The sequence below is a fragment of the Prenolepis imparis genome, unplaced genomic scaffold (genome assembly GCF_030444845.1).
Source record: "Prenolepis imparis isolate NDT839.2.m4 unplaced genomic scaffold, iyPreImpa1.0 SCAF_7, whole genome shotgun sequence".
NCBI lineage: Eukaryota > Metazoa > Arthropoda > Insecta > Hymenoptera > Formicidae > Prenolepis > Prenolepis imparis.
Window position 1 is genome coordinate 16,229,518 of NW_028141165.1, and position 15,947 is coordinate 16,245,464.

At 42.3% G+C, this 15,947-nt stretch overlaps 1 protein-coding gene across 1 annotated transcript; it reads right to left on the reverse strand.

Annotated features, from left to right (window-relative positions):
• Positions 1-7,561: 7,561 nt before the first annotated feature.
• LOC145938313 (uncharacterized) lies at positions 7,562-15,693 on the reverse strand. Its single transcript, XM_083041813.1, has 2 exons — positions 15,629-15,693; positions 7,562-8,123 (listed from the first exon to the last, which is right to left on the reverse strand). Exons 1-2 carry the CDS (start codon positions 15,691-15,693, stop codon positions 7,562-7,564), a joined length of 627 nt encoding a protein of 208 aa, XP_082897939.1.
• Between the last annotated feature and the right edge of the window lie 254 nt (positions 15,694-15,947).

The window sequence follows — 15,947 nt, forward strand, 5'->3', positions numbered from 1 at the left end:
GCTACGAACAATTATCGAACTACTATCTAACTACTATGAGTGGCAGTGGTAGTGAACCTAGCAACAGCTGCGAACGAGTTTACCAACAACTAAAGCAGGGCTGCGAACGAGACTATGAACGGCCTAGCAACAGCGAACGAGGCTACCAACAACTCAAGCAGGGCTGCGAACGAGGCTATGAACAAGTCATTAACGGCTACATGCAAGGCTACAAACAACTCAAGCAGGGCTGCGAACGGGTCAGTAACGGCTGCGAACGGATCAGGAAAGGCTACGAACGGGTCAGAAACGACTGTGAACAAGGCAGCGAACGAATCAAGAACGATTTTCGAATGGGTCAAGAACGGAAGTAAACAACGCAAGAACGGCTCAAGAACGGCTCAAGAACTACTACAAACGGCTCAAGAACGGTTCAAGAACGGGTCAGTAACGGCTCAGGAACGGCTCAAGAACGGGTCAAGAACGGCTGCGAACGGGTCAGGAATGGCTACGAACGGCTCAAGAACGGCTACGAGCGGGTCAGGAACGGCTCAAGAACGGCTATTGAAGAACGACAAAAGAAAATGAATCATAAAACGAGCGACAAACGGCGATCGAGAAAAACCGACGAAGCGAAGAAACTACATAGTTTGGAGAAACGGCAGTTGATGAACGAACCGCACGCGCCGGCAAGGAAAAATTTTCCCCGAAGACACGTCATATTGCGGGGATACGATGACCTGTGGCAAGCTGACATCGTCGAGATGCGTCCGTACTCTCGTTTCAACAGAGGTTACCACTACATACTCACCGTCATCGATGTGTTGAGCAAGCATGCGTGGGCCATTCCACTCAAGAGTAAAGGTGGAAGCGAGACGGCTGACGCTATCGCCGAGAAAATTCGAGATAGCAAGAGATGCCCGAGGAACATGCAAACCGATACGGGGAGAGAATTTTATAACGCCGACGGCAACGTGCAACGGCTTATACGAAAACATAACATCAACTATTTTACATATTCGGTATTGAAGGCATCGGTCGTCGAGCGATTCAATCGCACGCTGGAGAACGACATGTGGAAGATGTTTTCGCTGAACGGAACTTACAAGTGGATCGACGCGTTGTCGGAACTCGTATCGGATTACAACGCGTGCAAGCATCGAACGATCGGCATGCGACCCGCCGACGTCACCCCCGCGATCGCTGATAATCTTTTAAAAACGGTATATAGTAACATAAAGATTGCCGCTCCGGCAAAGTTCAAAGTAGGTGAGCCGGTACGCGTTAGCAAGTACAAGAAACATTTTGAGAAGGGTTACACATCAAATTGGATAACCGAAGTGTTTAAAATTGTTAAAGTGCAGCGTACTAATCCCGTAACCTATCTACTCGAGGACTATCGCAAAACATCTGTCGCTGCAGCGTTTTACGAGCACGAGTTGCATAGCACGAATTATCCAGATGTATATCTCGTGGAGAAAGTACTGCGCAGGAGGGGTGACGAGGTTTACGTGAAATGGCTGGAATTTGACAATTCGCACAACTCTTGGATACATAAGGATAATACAATTTAATTCATACAAACTGTATTTATTAATTACTCAAAAGTTAAAAAATATATAATGTGTACAACATATAAAAGTATTTGAAATATAAAAATATATAAGATCTTTATAATACATCCTTTCCAATAATCATTACAATATATGAAATATATATACATATGTTACATAACATTATATCGCACATACATTATATTACATTATATTTTATAAGGGTATCTGATAATGTCCCCATGGTAATGTGTCGGTCGAATCAGGTATGATATACCGCTTGTCATCGTACGGACTTAGAGCAATTTTCGTCTCGCGAATGGTGTATACTTCATGCAATTTCGATCTTATACATGACTGACTACGTGTCATTTCAATCTCTTCATTCAAACACCGCGTGTAATCATCAAACGTTATCGTTCTCGCGACAACGTTACTCTTGACACCTTTAACCTTTTTTGTATCTTTCTTACCATCCACTCGTAAAGCGTATATTTTTGCTCTAAGTCCTACAAATTCAGTCATTATCGTACCGTTATTTTCATCTTTCATTAGACCTGGTACCCTTTTATTTACAAGCGGTATACCGTACGCGTTGTCTGGATAATCGGAATTGGATAATCGCTCGTATCGAATCTAGCGATATCGCGTTTCATATTTTCATATACGTCTTCGCATTTAATATGGTATATTAAATTATCTGTATCGGTGTACATTACCCGGCATCTGTCATGATAGAGCGGTGACATGTACTCGTGATGAAATTCATACAAACACGTTTTAGAGATGTCGAGTATGCACATGCCGACATAGATTGGTTTATAAAATTTCATTTCAAGTTTACGTAGTTCTGCAGCAATTAAATTTTCCGAAAAGACGCTTCTACTATGAAAATTTGGTTTCGCTATCATTGCCTCTGCTCCGTATCGTCCGTCCCACTTTGTCAATAATTTTACATCGACACGATTACGCACATTTTCCATCGTTTTGCCAAATACTGCATTATTCATCAATTTATATAAATTTTTTTCAAAATTATTTTTCGCTTGAGTTCTAAATTTTGTGTTAAGTTCAATGTAACCGCGAAGCCATGTGGATTGAGTGAATTGTAATACGCGATGTATCTTTACGATACGAAGACCGTGACGCGTGCACTGCTGCAGATTGTAGTAGTGTATCACATAACGCTTCTTATCTTAAAGCGTTGCGAGTAACTTATCTTTTCGCTTACCAGGTGGTTTATCGCGTGTTGGGCAAAACGGTAGGTCAGTGTGCTTGTCGTGAAGATGTTGCGGATATTCTAAATCTACTTCGAGGATATAGCCTATAGGCGAATCGAGCGTGATAGATGATATGTCAAAATTAGATATGTCATCGACCCATCGAAAATCGGCGTAAGGCAACGGTTGACACATTGCCCATCCATACAAATTATTTACATCTAAATACATTAAATATGATGATGGTTTCGACGGATCATACAATTGCATGTACTTGTTATTAGCATGGGCGTATCTATTGGAACATTTACTTAAATCACCGCGTATACCCCGTTCGATAAACATGACCATATCAATGTCTGTAAGCAATTCGAATGTTATATTTGTATGTTTTAACATGGCATCCCATGTATACCCGGGAAGAGTATAATAATACGCAGGGTCAAGCCCATAACTTTTAATACAACTATCGCGGAAATTTTCAAAAATATCTGCTAATAACATGACATCAATTTTTAAATATAGATCACTATATTCGCCTAGCGTTCGAAGGGAGAATCGGTTTCAAACGTTCTCGGCGTGCACGTAATCGCTCTCGGATATTGTACCACCGGTCAAAGAACTGTAAAATGATTCGCGCGGCGGTAAACATGTATCTTGCAATTTGTCGATACAATCTATATATTCGTATGGAAAGACACCCTTCCGTGTTAATAGATTGAAATTTTCTGTCGGTAAATTTTGAAATTCCGATTGTGAAATTTTTTCTACTCGTCCGATGTTAAATTTATGGGATTAAATACATGGGAACATTTGTCGTTAAAATAGTCTTTATACGTAACGCTAAATTTTCAAGTTCTTCGGCGAACCATGAAACGCAATCGACGCTACGGCGAGAATTATACGCGGATAACGAGTTGTTGTACGAACAATGTATATAATAAACGATGCTGAGTACCTTGTGATGTTGTTAATTTGTCGCTTCTTCAGTCTTTGCCAAAACACATTCCAAGTCGGCGTACACTACAAACGGAAGTCGCTCCTTTCTGTTGTAGTTGTCGAAGCCGAGCCACTTGTCTTTATCGCTTGGTAACCGGATAGCGCAGTCGTTTATCTTTCCACAGTCTACTGTATGTGACTGCAACTTGTCCTCCGATCCGAAATAGTGCGAGCATCTATGAAAGAAAAAATTAAAATTTTATTTACGATTATTTTAATATATAATTTTATTGCAATAAATATGCGTACCGATCGCAGATATATTTCTTGTGATCATGTTTTCTCAGTTGCGTGCTGACAAGCCGAGATAGATTTTTGATGCATGCGAAATGTCCAACGTTGTCATCCTCCACGTATAGCAAATTCACATGTTTTTCTCTTTTTCGATCGGCGAGTCGTATCGGAACAATTGATAGTTCCTTCTTCCTCTCGATGCCGTAGACGTTGATTGAGATATCGTTTATATGTTCAAACTTTTTTATTTGGTTCAGCGTCATCGGAAACTCAATGTTTTGTAAATTTAGCACTGTCGTATATGATACTGTGGATATGAAAATTCCCGTTCCATATGTCTTTCAGCGGGGTACAGAGCGGCCACCACTGACCACGCGAAACACGCATTGTGTCTGGATTGTACATTAATTACCGCTCTCTTCGTCATAATTTCTCGCGGTAATTTAATATGGCATCCCGCGCGCATTGAATTATACTTGTTTATATTTATAGTCAAGTTAATTATTTGTGATCACTTTCTGCACGTGTTCGATCACAATGTCTTTGGCATCCTCGAGAAATTGACGAGGTTCGATGTAATTATTGTTTATTACCGCACCGGTTAAGATGCGGCTCTCGAACGCCGTATCAATCTCTCGCCAATCGAGTCTTTCCGCGTTATTGTCGCCACTGTATTCACCACCACTGGATATAAACTGTTTCTGCAATCGAGTTTTTACACCCTTGAGTTGCGCGATTCTGGCAACCAAAGATTGTCTATATCCAATCGATAGTCGCGGACGCTTGACACGGCTGCGTTCTTCAAGCTGTTTGATCAATTCCTCGCAGTGCAGCGCCCATGCAAAATATTCATCCAAGGTGATGACTTGGCGGGACCAACAGGTCGCGTTCGTTCTGCTCGATGTTTGCCATTATTTCTTTTATTCACTATTATGCCACTGACACTTCTGACACAAGAAAAGTAGCCACTAAACTTTTTTTCACCGCTGCATCTATGCGCTTTCAAATCGTACTATGGTTTGACGCGCTCTCATCCTCCTTATATGTATTTCACCTAATTCTGTTTTCTTTTCTAACATTTGGCATATCTCAAAAGATAGTTTCCCGAGATATCGGTTTTATGGATAGAGGAGGACACAAGCTGCCGAACGTTGGCGCCGATACGTTGCATTCTTTCTTAAAAAATATTAAGGAAGATGTTTCGCTCTCGTTTACGACCGATTTTCCGCGAGGATACAAAGCTGCCGAACGTCAACGCTTTTACATTTGCACCTATATATAATGTTTTGACATGTTCGTCGCAGCGTCGGCCCTAAAATCTTCATTTCTTTCCATAATATCCTAATGATTTGTGGACATTTAATGGACATTTTGTTCATAAAATGTAAAAAAAAACATAGTTTTAATGGATTCTAGAACGCTCCGTTGACAAGTTCGAGCAGCCGGACATCGGCGCTTCCGTAATAAAATTATACTAACGAGGGTACAAAATTGTCGATCATCGGCGTTTATTCTATACCTTTTGGGAAAATGTCTAAGATCCCTCATAAAAAAGTCGTAAAGATACTATCTACAAATATTGCACTCAGAAAACTGTCCTGTGCGAAGTGTTAGTGGCATAGTAGTGAGAAAAAAAATGGAAAATTATAATAATTTCGAAGCGATATTAGACGAGTCGTCTGACGAAGATCACGCGCTGTCGGATGATAGTAATTATATTAGTGATCGCAGTGAGGACCTTACGGATATTGACGACAAGGTAGTGGACAATTCACAAATCCTTGCGCTAAACGGACGTACAAAAGTTTGTACCATATACTTTTATTATTCGACGGGTACTGATCTAGCTCTATGTACTACATGTATGATCTCTATTCAAGACTTCGGACACATGTATTCTGTTCGGAAGCATGTGATTCAATTACACGACGCAGTGGAGAGTCGATCGTGCTGCAATTGTAGAAATCCATTGTATATAATAATTCCATGCGATATGTGCCCTATTTGCACACAATAAACTTTGGGAGATTGTGCTGGGACACTTAAAGTGAGAATTCTATAAGTGTTGTGAAAATGGTGACTCAGAAAAAATCGAAGGACATGTCTTCGATGGTGCATTATTTAAGAAATCGTGAACTCGGTGTACAGAAACCCCAAACAAAAGATTTGGCCCATTTTCTGCAATGTCATGAAAGGAAATTAATGAGAACTACCGTATGTAACTGCGTCACATCATCTAAACACAACCGAATCGCGTGTTTTCAGCGTCGATATCAAAAGGTATTGCATTTTTTAAGTGGACAAGTGAAAGTTTATAGGAACCCAATGAATATAACATTGCCACCATGGCCACCATTGCTATTGCCATCCAAATCAGATGTGTTGCCAGAACATAATATTCCGGATTCAGACCTAGAAAACGATGAGTCGGATGTGAGGGACGAAGATTGAGAGTGTGTTGTAAGTATTTCTTTTTAATTTAAAAATTGTTAAAATAATTAATAAAAAATTTTTTCTGTCACAGAAGGAACCCCTCGCAGTAGTCCCACGGCAGTCGCCTTGCCACCCCCACCATCGTCGGCACAGCCGCCCGACCGCCTCACCGCCACGCATCCATCCGCCGCCGCCGCTCCACAATCGTCGGCTCCACCATAGCCACCTCCACCACCGACAATTTTTATATATTATAATATTTATATTCTTATCTTTATATTCTTATCTTTATATTCATTTATATTTTTAAAAATTTTATATCCATTTTATATTATAATTTTATATCCATTTTATATCCATTTTATATTCACATTTATATATTCACATTTATATACATTTATATCCATTTATATTCTTTTAAACACACACACACACACAAACACACACACACACACACAAATGTATAATACACATTTATTCATAATTAAAAATAATTAATATTAAATTAATATATTCATTTTAAAAATTCCTCTTCTTTTCCTTCACTGCGTCATCTCTCGCGTGCGCCTCTCGCTCTCTTTCTCTCGCGTGCGCCTCTCGCTACCTCTGTCTCTCACGTTCACCTCGCGCTCTCTCTTTCTCTCCTAAGCGCTATCTCTCCAGCAGTCCCTAGCCTCGCACTATCTTTTTCTTTCTTCGCCATGCCATCTCTCTCGCGCTTCCTAACCTCACGCTATCTTTTTCTCTCCTCGCGCTACCTCTCTCACGGTCCCTAGCCTCGCGCTATCTCTCTTTCTCTCCTCGCTGCGCTTCGCGTCATCTCTCTCTCTCTCTCTCCTCGCTGCGCCTCGCGTCATCTCTCTCGCGCTACCTCTCTCATGGTCCCTAGCCTCTCGGTCCCTAGCCTCTCGGTCCCTAACCTCTCAGTCCCTAGCCTCTCAGTCTCTAGCGTCACGTTCCCCCTTCCCCGCATGACGTCAGCCCCCGCAAGGACCAAGCAACTATTGGGAGCTATACGTATGAGAGCTGGGACTGCTTACGGGTGGGAGAAAGATGGAGAATGGAAATGTATGCAAAGAAATTACATCATAATTTAGACTTAAAAACTCTTTATTCTTCTTTTAAATATTTTTTTCTTACATATTATGGACTAAAAACTAAAGCTGCCAGCTCGCAATCGATGAGCTGATGCTTGTTGAAGGCGTCGCTAGCGCGTATTACATTTGATACTTCTTTAGGATTCGTTACATTGGACGCGATATTTGAAAATTGCGTAAACTTGATATCGACTGTATTGGTAATTTTAACCAATCGGTCAAAAGTTACATCAATGCATGGATCGAGATCGAACATATTGTGTAACGTCGATTCGATCATCATCATCCACACATTTGAAGATTCAAGACTTATTAACTTGGCGTCGTTAATCGTACGAACTCGCACTGTTAACGGTCTAACGCTTATAAAACTGTAGGCATCTTTAGAATCGTTTCGAAGCAGATTCTGAATATTGTGACGTTGCTCATAGAGTCCCTTCCACGCTTCGAGAGATAGTATCAGTTCCTTTCCTCGATGATCTCCTATGGCGATTTCCACGTAACTCGGTGGATCCACTTTGATACCAATTTCAAGGAATTTAAATTCCGTAGCTGCCAATGCATATCGTCTACCTAGTATACGAACTGCACGAGGCTCCAACGAAATGCTGTAAAAATGAAATTAGTTTGAAAAATAATACAATTTGTAAAAAAATATAAAGACAAAAATAGAAAAATAGAAAAAGTTAAACTTAATTGTCGCATTTGTTCTCAAACGATGGAGTGTCATCACGACTCGGTACGTAATTATTCACACGTCTGCCGGAGCCACTGCTTCTTTCAGCGTAGTACATATTTCCAGATTTTTAAATTGAACCACCAGTATGAACGGTTAACGCTACACTGATCGTATAAAATTAAGAATATACGTGACGCTTATTTTTAAAAGTAGTGGGGTAAATGTGGTGGGAGATTCTAGAATACTATTGGCGCTATGAAATTTAGGAGAAGGGGAAACGGCGCTCGGATAAAAAGAATTCTTAGAAACGATTCGTGAGGAAAGGATTGGGGAAGGGGAATAAGAGATAAAACACATTAATGTTTAAATATTTTATTTTTCCAAATCTTGCAATTCTTTCTGGCGTTGCGACCACCAGTTAAATATTTTGAATACGCATTTCTTAACATGTTTCCACATCGCATAGTGTTTTTAACATCTAGATTATTTAGAGACTCGATATCGTCGTAATCAGCATCCAAGGTCTCAATAATGAAACCGTTTCCCGCATCATCCAATATATCGGCTAACCATTCTCGCTTTTCAAGTCCTTTTACATATACGAGAATAGATTCTTCTTCTCCTTCATGTGGTCCACCAACGATAGTTGTTGTAATCAAACGCTGAGCCATGCTGTATGGAACGTTTCCATCTTCCCATTGCAATCCATGATGATTTCGAGTCAACCATGAGGCTTGATGTCTCTCCGATTTTATGACCACACCCCATGGTACAGGACATGCGAAAAAATAATGTGATAAAATAAATCCTCTTCTCAAGATTGCCGCTTCCTTTACAATGAATTGTTTATTGAGGATAAACCCCTGTAGATCCACAAACGTTGGTACGGACATGACGAGATCACTCTCTCTTCGATGTATCAGTTAAAAAAGAAGAATGACAACTATCTCATAACACTTTGATTTATATTCTGCTATGCTTCCCCCTCTCTCTCCCTAAATTGTTGGTCCGTTTAGGTGATTTTGCGCACAACGTTGGTCAACGGGTTGTACTGGATCACGCGATCGTGTATGATGAGACAGTACGCAGTGGTATTCATCGGCACATTCTCCTTACACTCGAATTCCAATCTTACATTCACGGTTGCGCTCTTGACCGATTCGTTTTGTCGAGAACAATCGATGATCACGAACGGACCGTTACGTAGAAACATTGAGACGGTGAGACTCGGCTCGAGATACTCGTATCCATAATAGTTCTTGCAGAAACGCGCATACGTATCGTACAGAATCGACCATCTGTTTTTATCGAAATCCAGATTCATATCGTCGTACGGATAACATTCCGAGTTCAGATAGAGTTTCACATTGGTCATCTTGCAATCGTCGAATCGACTCATATCCTCAGACATGATGTTTTTCCGACCTGTCTGCAGAGCGAAGATAACATATCGTGGCTTCTCCAGCTGAGTCGCTGTCTTAATGGCCCATGAATGCTTGGTTGTACGCTGCAATAGCGGGTACTCATACAGATCCCACGAGCGAGAACCCATGCTGAGGTAATGTCCGCTTCCAGAGCACGCAGCATCGACAGCTTCTTAATCTCACTCAATAACACATGTGGCATTCGCCATTGTATCTTGAATATGTTGATCACAGGCTCCAGCGTCGAATCTCCAACCAGACAATTGTTGTCGTTGCGCGATCGTATTAAGATTAACTCATGACGAGCGTTAATTACCACTCGTCTGTAATCCTCGCAAAATCCCAATAACATGTAGAGTGGTACGCAAAAATTGAAGTTTCCATTCGCAGTAGTCGGATCAGTCCAGCCGGCGTTTCTCATAATCACGCTTCGCACAATTGTCCACAGATGCTTTAATTGTAAGTTTGAACAGGTGTGTAATTGTATTGTATCTTTGTCACATTTAAATATCGCACCAATTCATTCGGCGGTCGAAGGTTGCCGAAATTGTCAAAATATATAGCGCGATCCTCCCTCTTTGCATACGCTACCCAATGAGTACCCGATCCTTTAGCGTTATCCAAATTTACGATGCCGCTTTCGTTTCGATATATACCACCGATCGGTAATGAATCACGCAGGAAAACACCTCTAAAATACGGAATGTGCATACGTTTTGCCAGTTGTAGCAATTGTATTTTGGTAGTTACGCCCTGTGGCATTTTTAGCGTCTCTTTGATGTTTTTGTTCCCCTTTTTTCTCGTTGAAACTCCTCGTCCGTGTTTGTACGGAGTGAGATACAATCCGTGACCTTCCATGGCGCGATTGTGACGTAGCATCTCTTGCAACTGACGTTGTGCAGCTTTTCCGTCGTTCACCATCTTTGCTACACCAGCTGCTCCACCGACCAAAGATCCGAGCGCGCCCAACATTGGTAGAATCGGTAATACACCCCCACGTTTCGCTACCGGAAGTAATCGTTTCTTCGCCATCTTTTTCTTCGTCTTCGTCTTTGTCGTCTTCAGGCCCATACCGAACTTCGTCTTGGCTTTCATCGCTGCCCAGACAGCTGTGGCGGCGGCTCTCTCACCGAGAGTCGAATCTCTTGCAACGATGCGAGTTTGCGCTTCTTTGGCGAGTATCCTATCTGCCGCGTGTCTCTCGATGAGATCGTTGCTTCGAGAGTACGGTATATCGTGTTCACGGCACGCTGCGTCCAATGGGTTGATACCTCGATCGCCTCTGGCTAATCGCTTTTGTATTCGCGTGCCCGGACCGCAAAATTGATACCCGGGAATATGGAATTCGATCGGAAGTGCGTTTATCGCCTGATTTAATAGGCCTCTACCTATTTTCGTTGACATTCGCTACAAGCTTTTATCATCGGCGCTGGACCGTCAATGTGCGTTCGCTGCTACGGTCGATTGTAATGTTCGAAGCAGCGGCGATAAGTTTGAACCTCCAAATCCGCCTTTATATGTTCCGGAAGCTTTTCCCACACGCAGTGGACGTAATTGCCGCACATTCGCAATAAAACTGTTTTCGACACAAATTGTAGCTGTTCGGCGCTCAAATTACAAATATCGTAAGGACTTGATAGCAAGACAAACATTTTTTCGTTACTGAGCGATTCGTGGTTCCGCGCAGCTATAAATAGGCAGACGTTCGATCCAGTCAGGAGTGTGAACATGAATTTCTTGCGACAACCTTTCGCGATACGCGTGACGAATTACGACGCCAGAATAAGATCGATGGGGGACAACGCGGAGACGCGTAGACACGCTACGATACTGCCGACTACTATACGCCCGATCGTTTGCGGCCCCTCGAATTGCGGTAAAACTAACGTGTTGATTAGTTTGATAGAAAGCCCGCACGGCGTCCGCTTTGAAAACGTGTACGTGTACTCAAAGTCGCTGCAACATCCAAAATATCGGTATCTGGAGAATTTGTTGACATCGATCGATGAAATCGGCTATTTTACATTCTCCAATATCAGTGACGTCATTCCACCGAGCGAAGCATGTCCAAACTCGATTTTCGTTTTCGATGACGTGCGACAAACAAAATACGATAAGAGAGTACTTTTCAATGGGACGCCACTCGAACGTCGACTGCTTCTATCTCTGTCAGACATACGCAAGAATACCGAAACATCTTATACGCGACAACGCAAACCTGCTAATCTTGTTTAAACAGGACGGTACCAACTTGAAACATGTTTACAACGATCACGTGAATACCGACATGTCATATGAGGATTTCAGTGAATTATGTCGTACTTGTTGGCAGCAAAAGTATGGATTTCTAGTGATAGATAAGGATAGCTCGCTTACGAACGGCCGATACAGAAACGGATTTAACGTGTTCGCGATACCGCAAATCAATTAGTCGTTGCCGATGTTCTGTCGAGAGAGGTGAAACACGAGCGTTTGACACTCTGTCAACATGGCTGAGAGCGATAATATTCGCGAGCGTGAAAAGATAGCGAAGGAGATTGCGAAAACGAGTGAATCAATCCGCAAGAAACATCGCGCTTTGAAGACCGGTAAGATCGATGACGATATCGCGGTCAAGACCCATTTTAGACCTATTATTGAGCCGCTACAAAAGATTGTCGACAACTCGATCGCAGTGAAAAACGAGCCGGAAAGTACCGCAAAGATTAAAATCTTACCCATCAAGCGGTACAAGGAGGAAGAGGAGGAGGAGGAGGAGGAAGAGGAGAAGGATGATGCGACATCGAAAAAGAGGAAACGGTCATACCCGAATCGCTCATCGACATCGCGTACATCGGATGCTTTACTGGATGAACCGATGATAACCTCTACACCGTTCGCGACAACGAGAATCGTACAAACTATGATACCCGAAACACTCGCAAACGAAAATGTTTTCGAAACCTCGGGCAGCACGCTCGAAACATCGTTTGTTCGAAACACATTACAAACGCTGGAAGGTCAAGAAATGTTGCGAAAGCAGTTGGGACCATTGGGACAAGAGTACATGAGCACTCTCCTCGGTGGCGACAAAGAAAGGAAAATCTATCACGTGTACGGTGTCTATTTCGACAAGAATGAAAAGCGTCTCGGTAACAAACGATTTGACATTGACAAATATGACTCTATAATAATAGACAAAGTGAGGTATATTGGTACACCAGGATTATACGAGTTGATCTTCAAGAGAATTCCCGATGATGACATTTACACGGAGGATGATATGCATAAACACAAGAGCATATTATTGGCGACGAACGCGCATAAACGCAATTATGACACACAAGGCCAATTACGAAGCAACAGGTGATACAAGTACAAACATATAATCGCACCATTGATATTGATTGAACAGAAAAAATCTGGAAAGGGAGTATTCATGCCTCACGCGATGGCACTAACCGACAATTAGATCGATTACCTACACTGGGATGACCCCAACGAGCTAGTGGATCGGTTACGATTGCTGGACGCTTCGCGCCGAGCTATCCACAACGCTCACGACAATGAGATCCTGTCGAGGAACTTCGCGAAGCAGGCATTATTATAAATTGAATGGTGTCTCGACAAATCTAATCAGTCGATCAGCGTCACTCGTATCGGAAAAAAATGCCTATCAACAAATTTGGATTATTCAAACCAAGAAATGATGCAACCGGCACAAGCGGTTCTTGGGGTAGATTGGTGAAAAGTTATATTCGCTCTGTGTCGCGTCGTTATGTGCACGAAAACGCTTTGTGTCGCGTCTTTACGGACTATGACGCAAGGTCGCGGAAGATTCGTCGTGTAGCGCAACCTGAGGCTGACACCGATGCCGTCAACAAACAGTATGTGGAATCTTGCGTTAAAAGATTGATGAATCAACAGAAAGAATCAGATGAGAAGCTGACTTCGTTCGAGAAGGATGTGCGGGCAATATAGATTGTGATAAACGAACTTCAACGCGCGGCTAACGCTCACTCAGAAACGACTATCAACCTAAATGAGCAGCAGTGAACGGGTTAGGAGCGGCTATCGAACATCTACGAAGGGTTATCGAACGGCTACGAACAATTATCGAACAGCTACGAAGGATTATCGAACTACTATCTAACTGCAATGAGTGGTAGTGGTAGTGAACGGCCTAGCAACAGCGAACGAGGCTACCAACAACTCAAGCAGGGCTGCGAACGGGTCAGTAACGGCTGCGAACGGGTCAGGAAAGGCTACGAACGGGTTAGAAACGACTGTGAACAAGGCAGCGAACGAATCAAGAACAGAAGTAAACAACGCAAGAACGGCTCAAGAACGGCTCAAGAACGACTACGAACGGCTCAAGAACGGTTCAAGAACGGCTCAAGAACGGCTCAAGAACGGCTCAAGAACGACTATGAACGGCTCAAGAACGGTTCAAGAACGGCTCAAGAACGGCTATTGAAGAACGACAAACGAAAATGAATCATAAAACGAACGACAAACGGCGATCGAGAAAAACCGACGAAGCGAAGAAACAACATAGTTTGGAGAAACGGCAGTTGGTGAACGAACTGCACGCGCCGGCAAGGAAAAATTTTCCCCGAAGACACGTCATAGTGCGGAGATACGATGACCTGTGGCAAGCTGACATCGTCGAGATGCGTCCGTACTCTCGTTTCAACAAAGGTTATCACTACATACTCACCGTCATCGATGTGTTGAGCAAGTACGCGTGGGCCATACCACTCAAGAGTAAAGCTGGAAGCGAGACGGCTGACGCTATCGCCGAAATAATTCGAGATAGCAAGAGATGCCCGAGAAACATCCAAACCGATATGGGGAAGGAATTTTACAACGCCGACGTGCAACGGCTTATACGGAAACATAACATCAATCACTATTCTACATATTCGGTGTTGAAGAAAACGATCGTCGAGCGATTCAATCGCACGCTGAAGAACGACATGTGGAAGATGTTTACGCTGAACGGAACTAACAAGTGGATCGACGCGTTGGCGGAACTCGTATCGGATTACAACTGCGCGCAAGCATCGAACGATCGGCATGTGACCCGTCGACGTCACCCCGCGATCGCTGATAAACTTTTAAAAACAGTATATAGTAACATAAAGATTGCCGCTCCGGCAAAGTTCAAAGTAGGTGACCCGGTACGCGTTAGCAAGTACAAGAAACTTTTCGAGATGGGTCACACACCAAATTGGACAACCGAAGTGTTTAAAATTGTTAAAGTGCAGCGTACTAATCCCGTAACCTATCTACTCGAGGACTATCGCAAAACATCTGTCGCTGGAGCGTTTTAGGAGCACGAGTTGCATAGCGCGAATTATCCAGACGTATATCTCGTGGAGAAAGTACTGCGCAGGAGGGGTGACGAGGTTTACGTAAAATGGCTGGGATTTGACAATTCGCATAACTCTTGGATACATAAGGATAATTCAATTTATTTCATACAAACTGTTTATTAATTTCTCAATATTAGAAATATATAATGTGTACAACATATAAAAAAAATATTTGAAATATTAAAATATACATGAAATACAAAATCTTTATTAATACATCCTTTCCGTTACAATATATGAAATACATACACATATGTTACATTATATTATATTATATTTTATAAGGGTATCTGGTAATGTCCCATGGTAATGTGTCAGTCGAATCAGGTTTGATATACCGCTTATCGTCGTACGGACTTAGAGCAATTTTTGTCTCGCAGATGGTATACACTTCATGCAATTTCGATCTTATACATGACTGCTGACGTGTCATTTCAATCTCGTCATTCAGGCACCGCGTATAATCGTCGAATGTTATCGTTCTCGCGACAACGTTACTTTTGACACCTTTTGCTTTTTTAGTGTCCTTTTTGCCGTCCACCCTCATCGCGTACATTTTTGCTCTAAGCCCGACGAATTTGGTCATTATCGCGCCATTATTTTCATCCTTCATTAGACCCGGTATCTTTTTATTCACAAGCGGTATACCGTACGCATTGCCCGCAGTGTAATCGCTGGTATCGAATCTAGCGATATCGCGTTTCCTATTTTCATACATGTCTTCGCATTTAATATGGTATATTAAACTATCTGTGTCGGTGTACATTATCCGGCATCTTTCACGATAGAGCGGTGACATGTACTCGTAGTGAAATTCGTACAGACACACTTTCGATATGTCGAGTATACACATACCAACATAGATTGGTTTGTTAAATTTTACTTCGAGTTTACGTAATTCTACGGCAATTAAATTTTCCGAAAAGATGCTTCTACTGTGAAAATTTGGTTTAGCAATCATCGCCTCTGCTC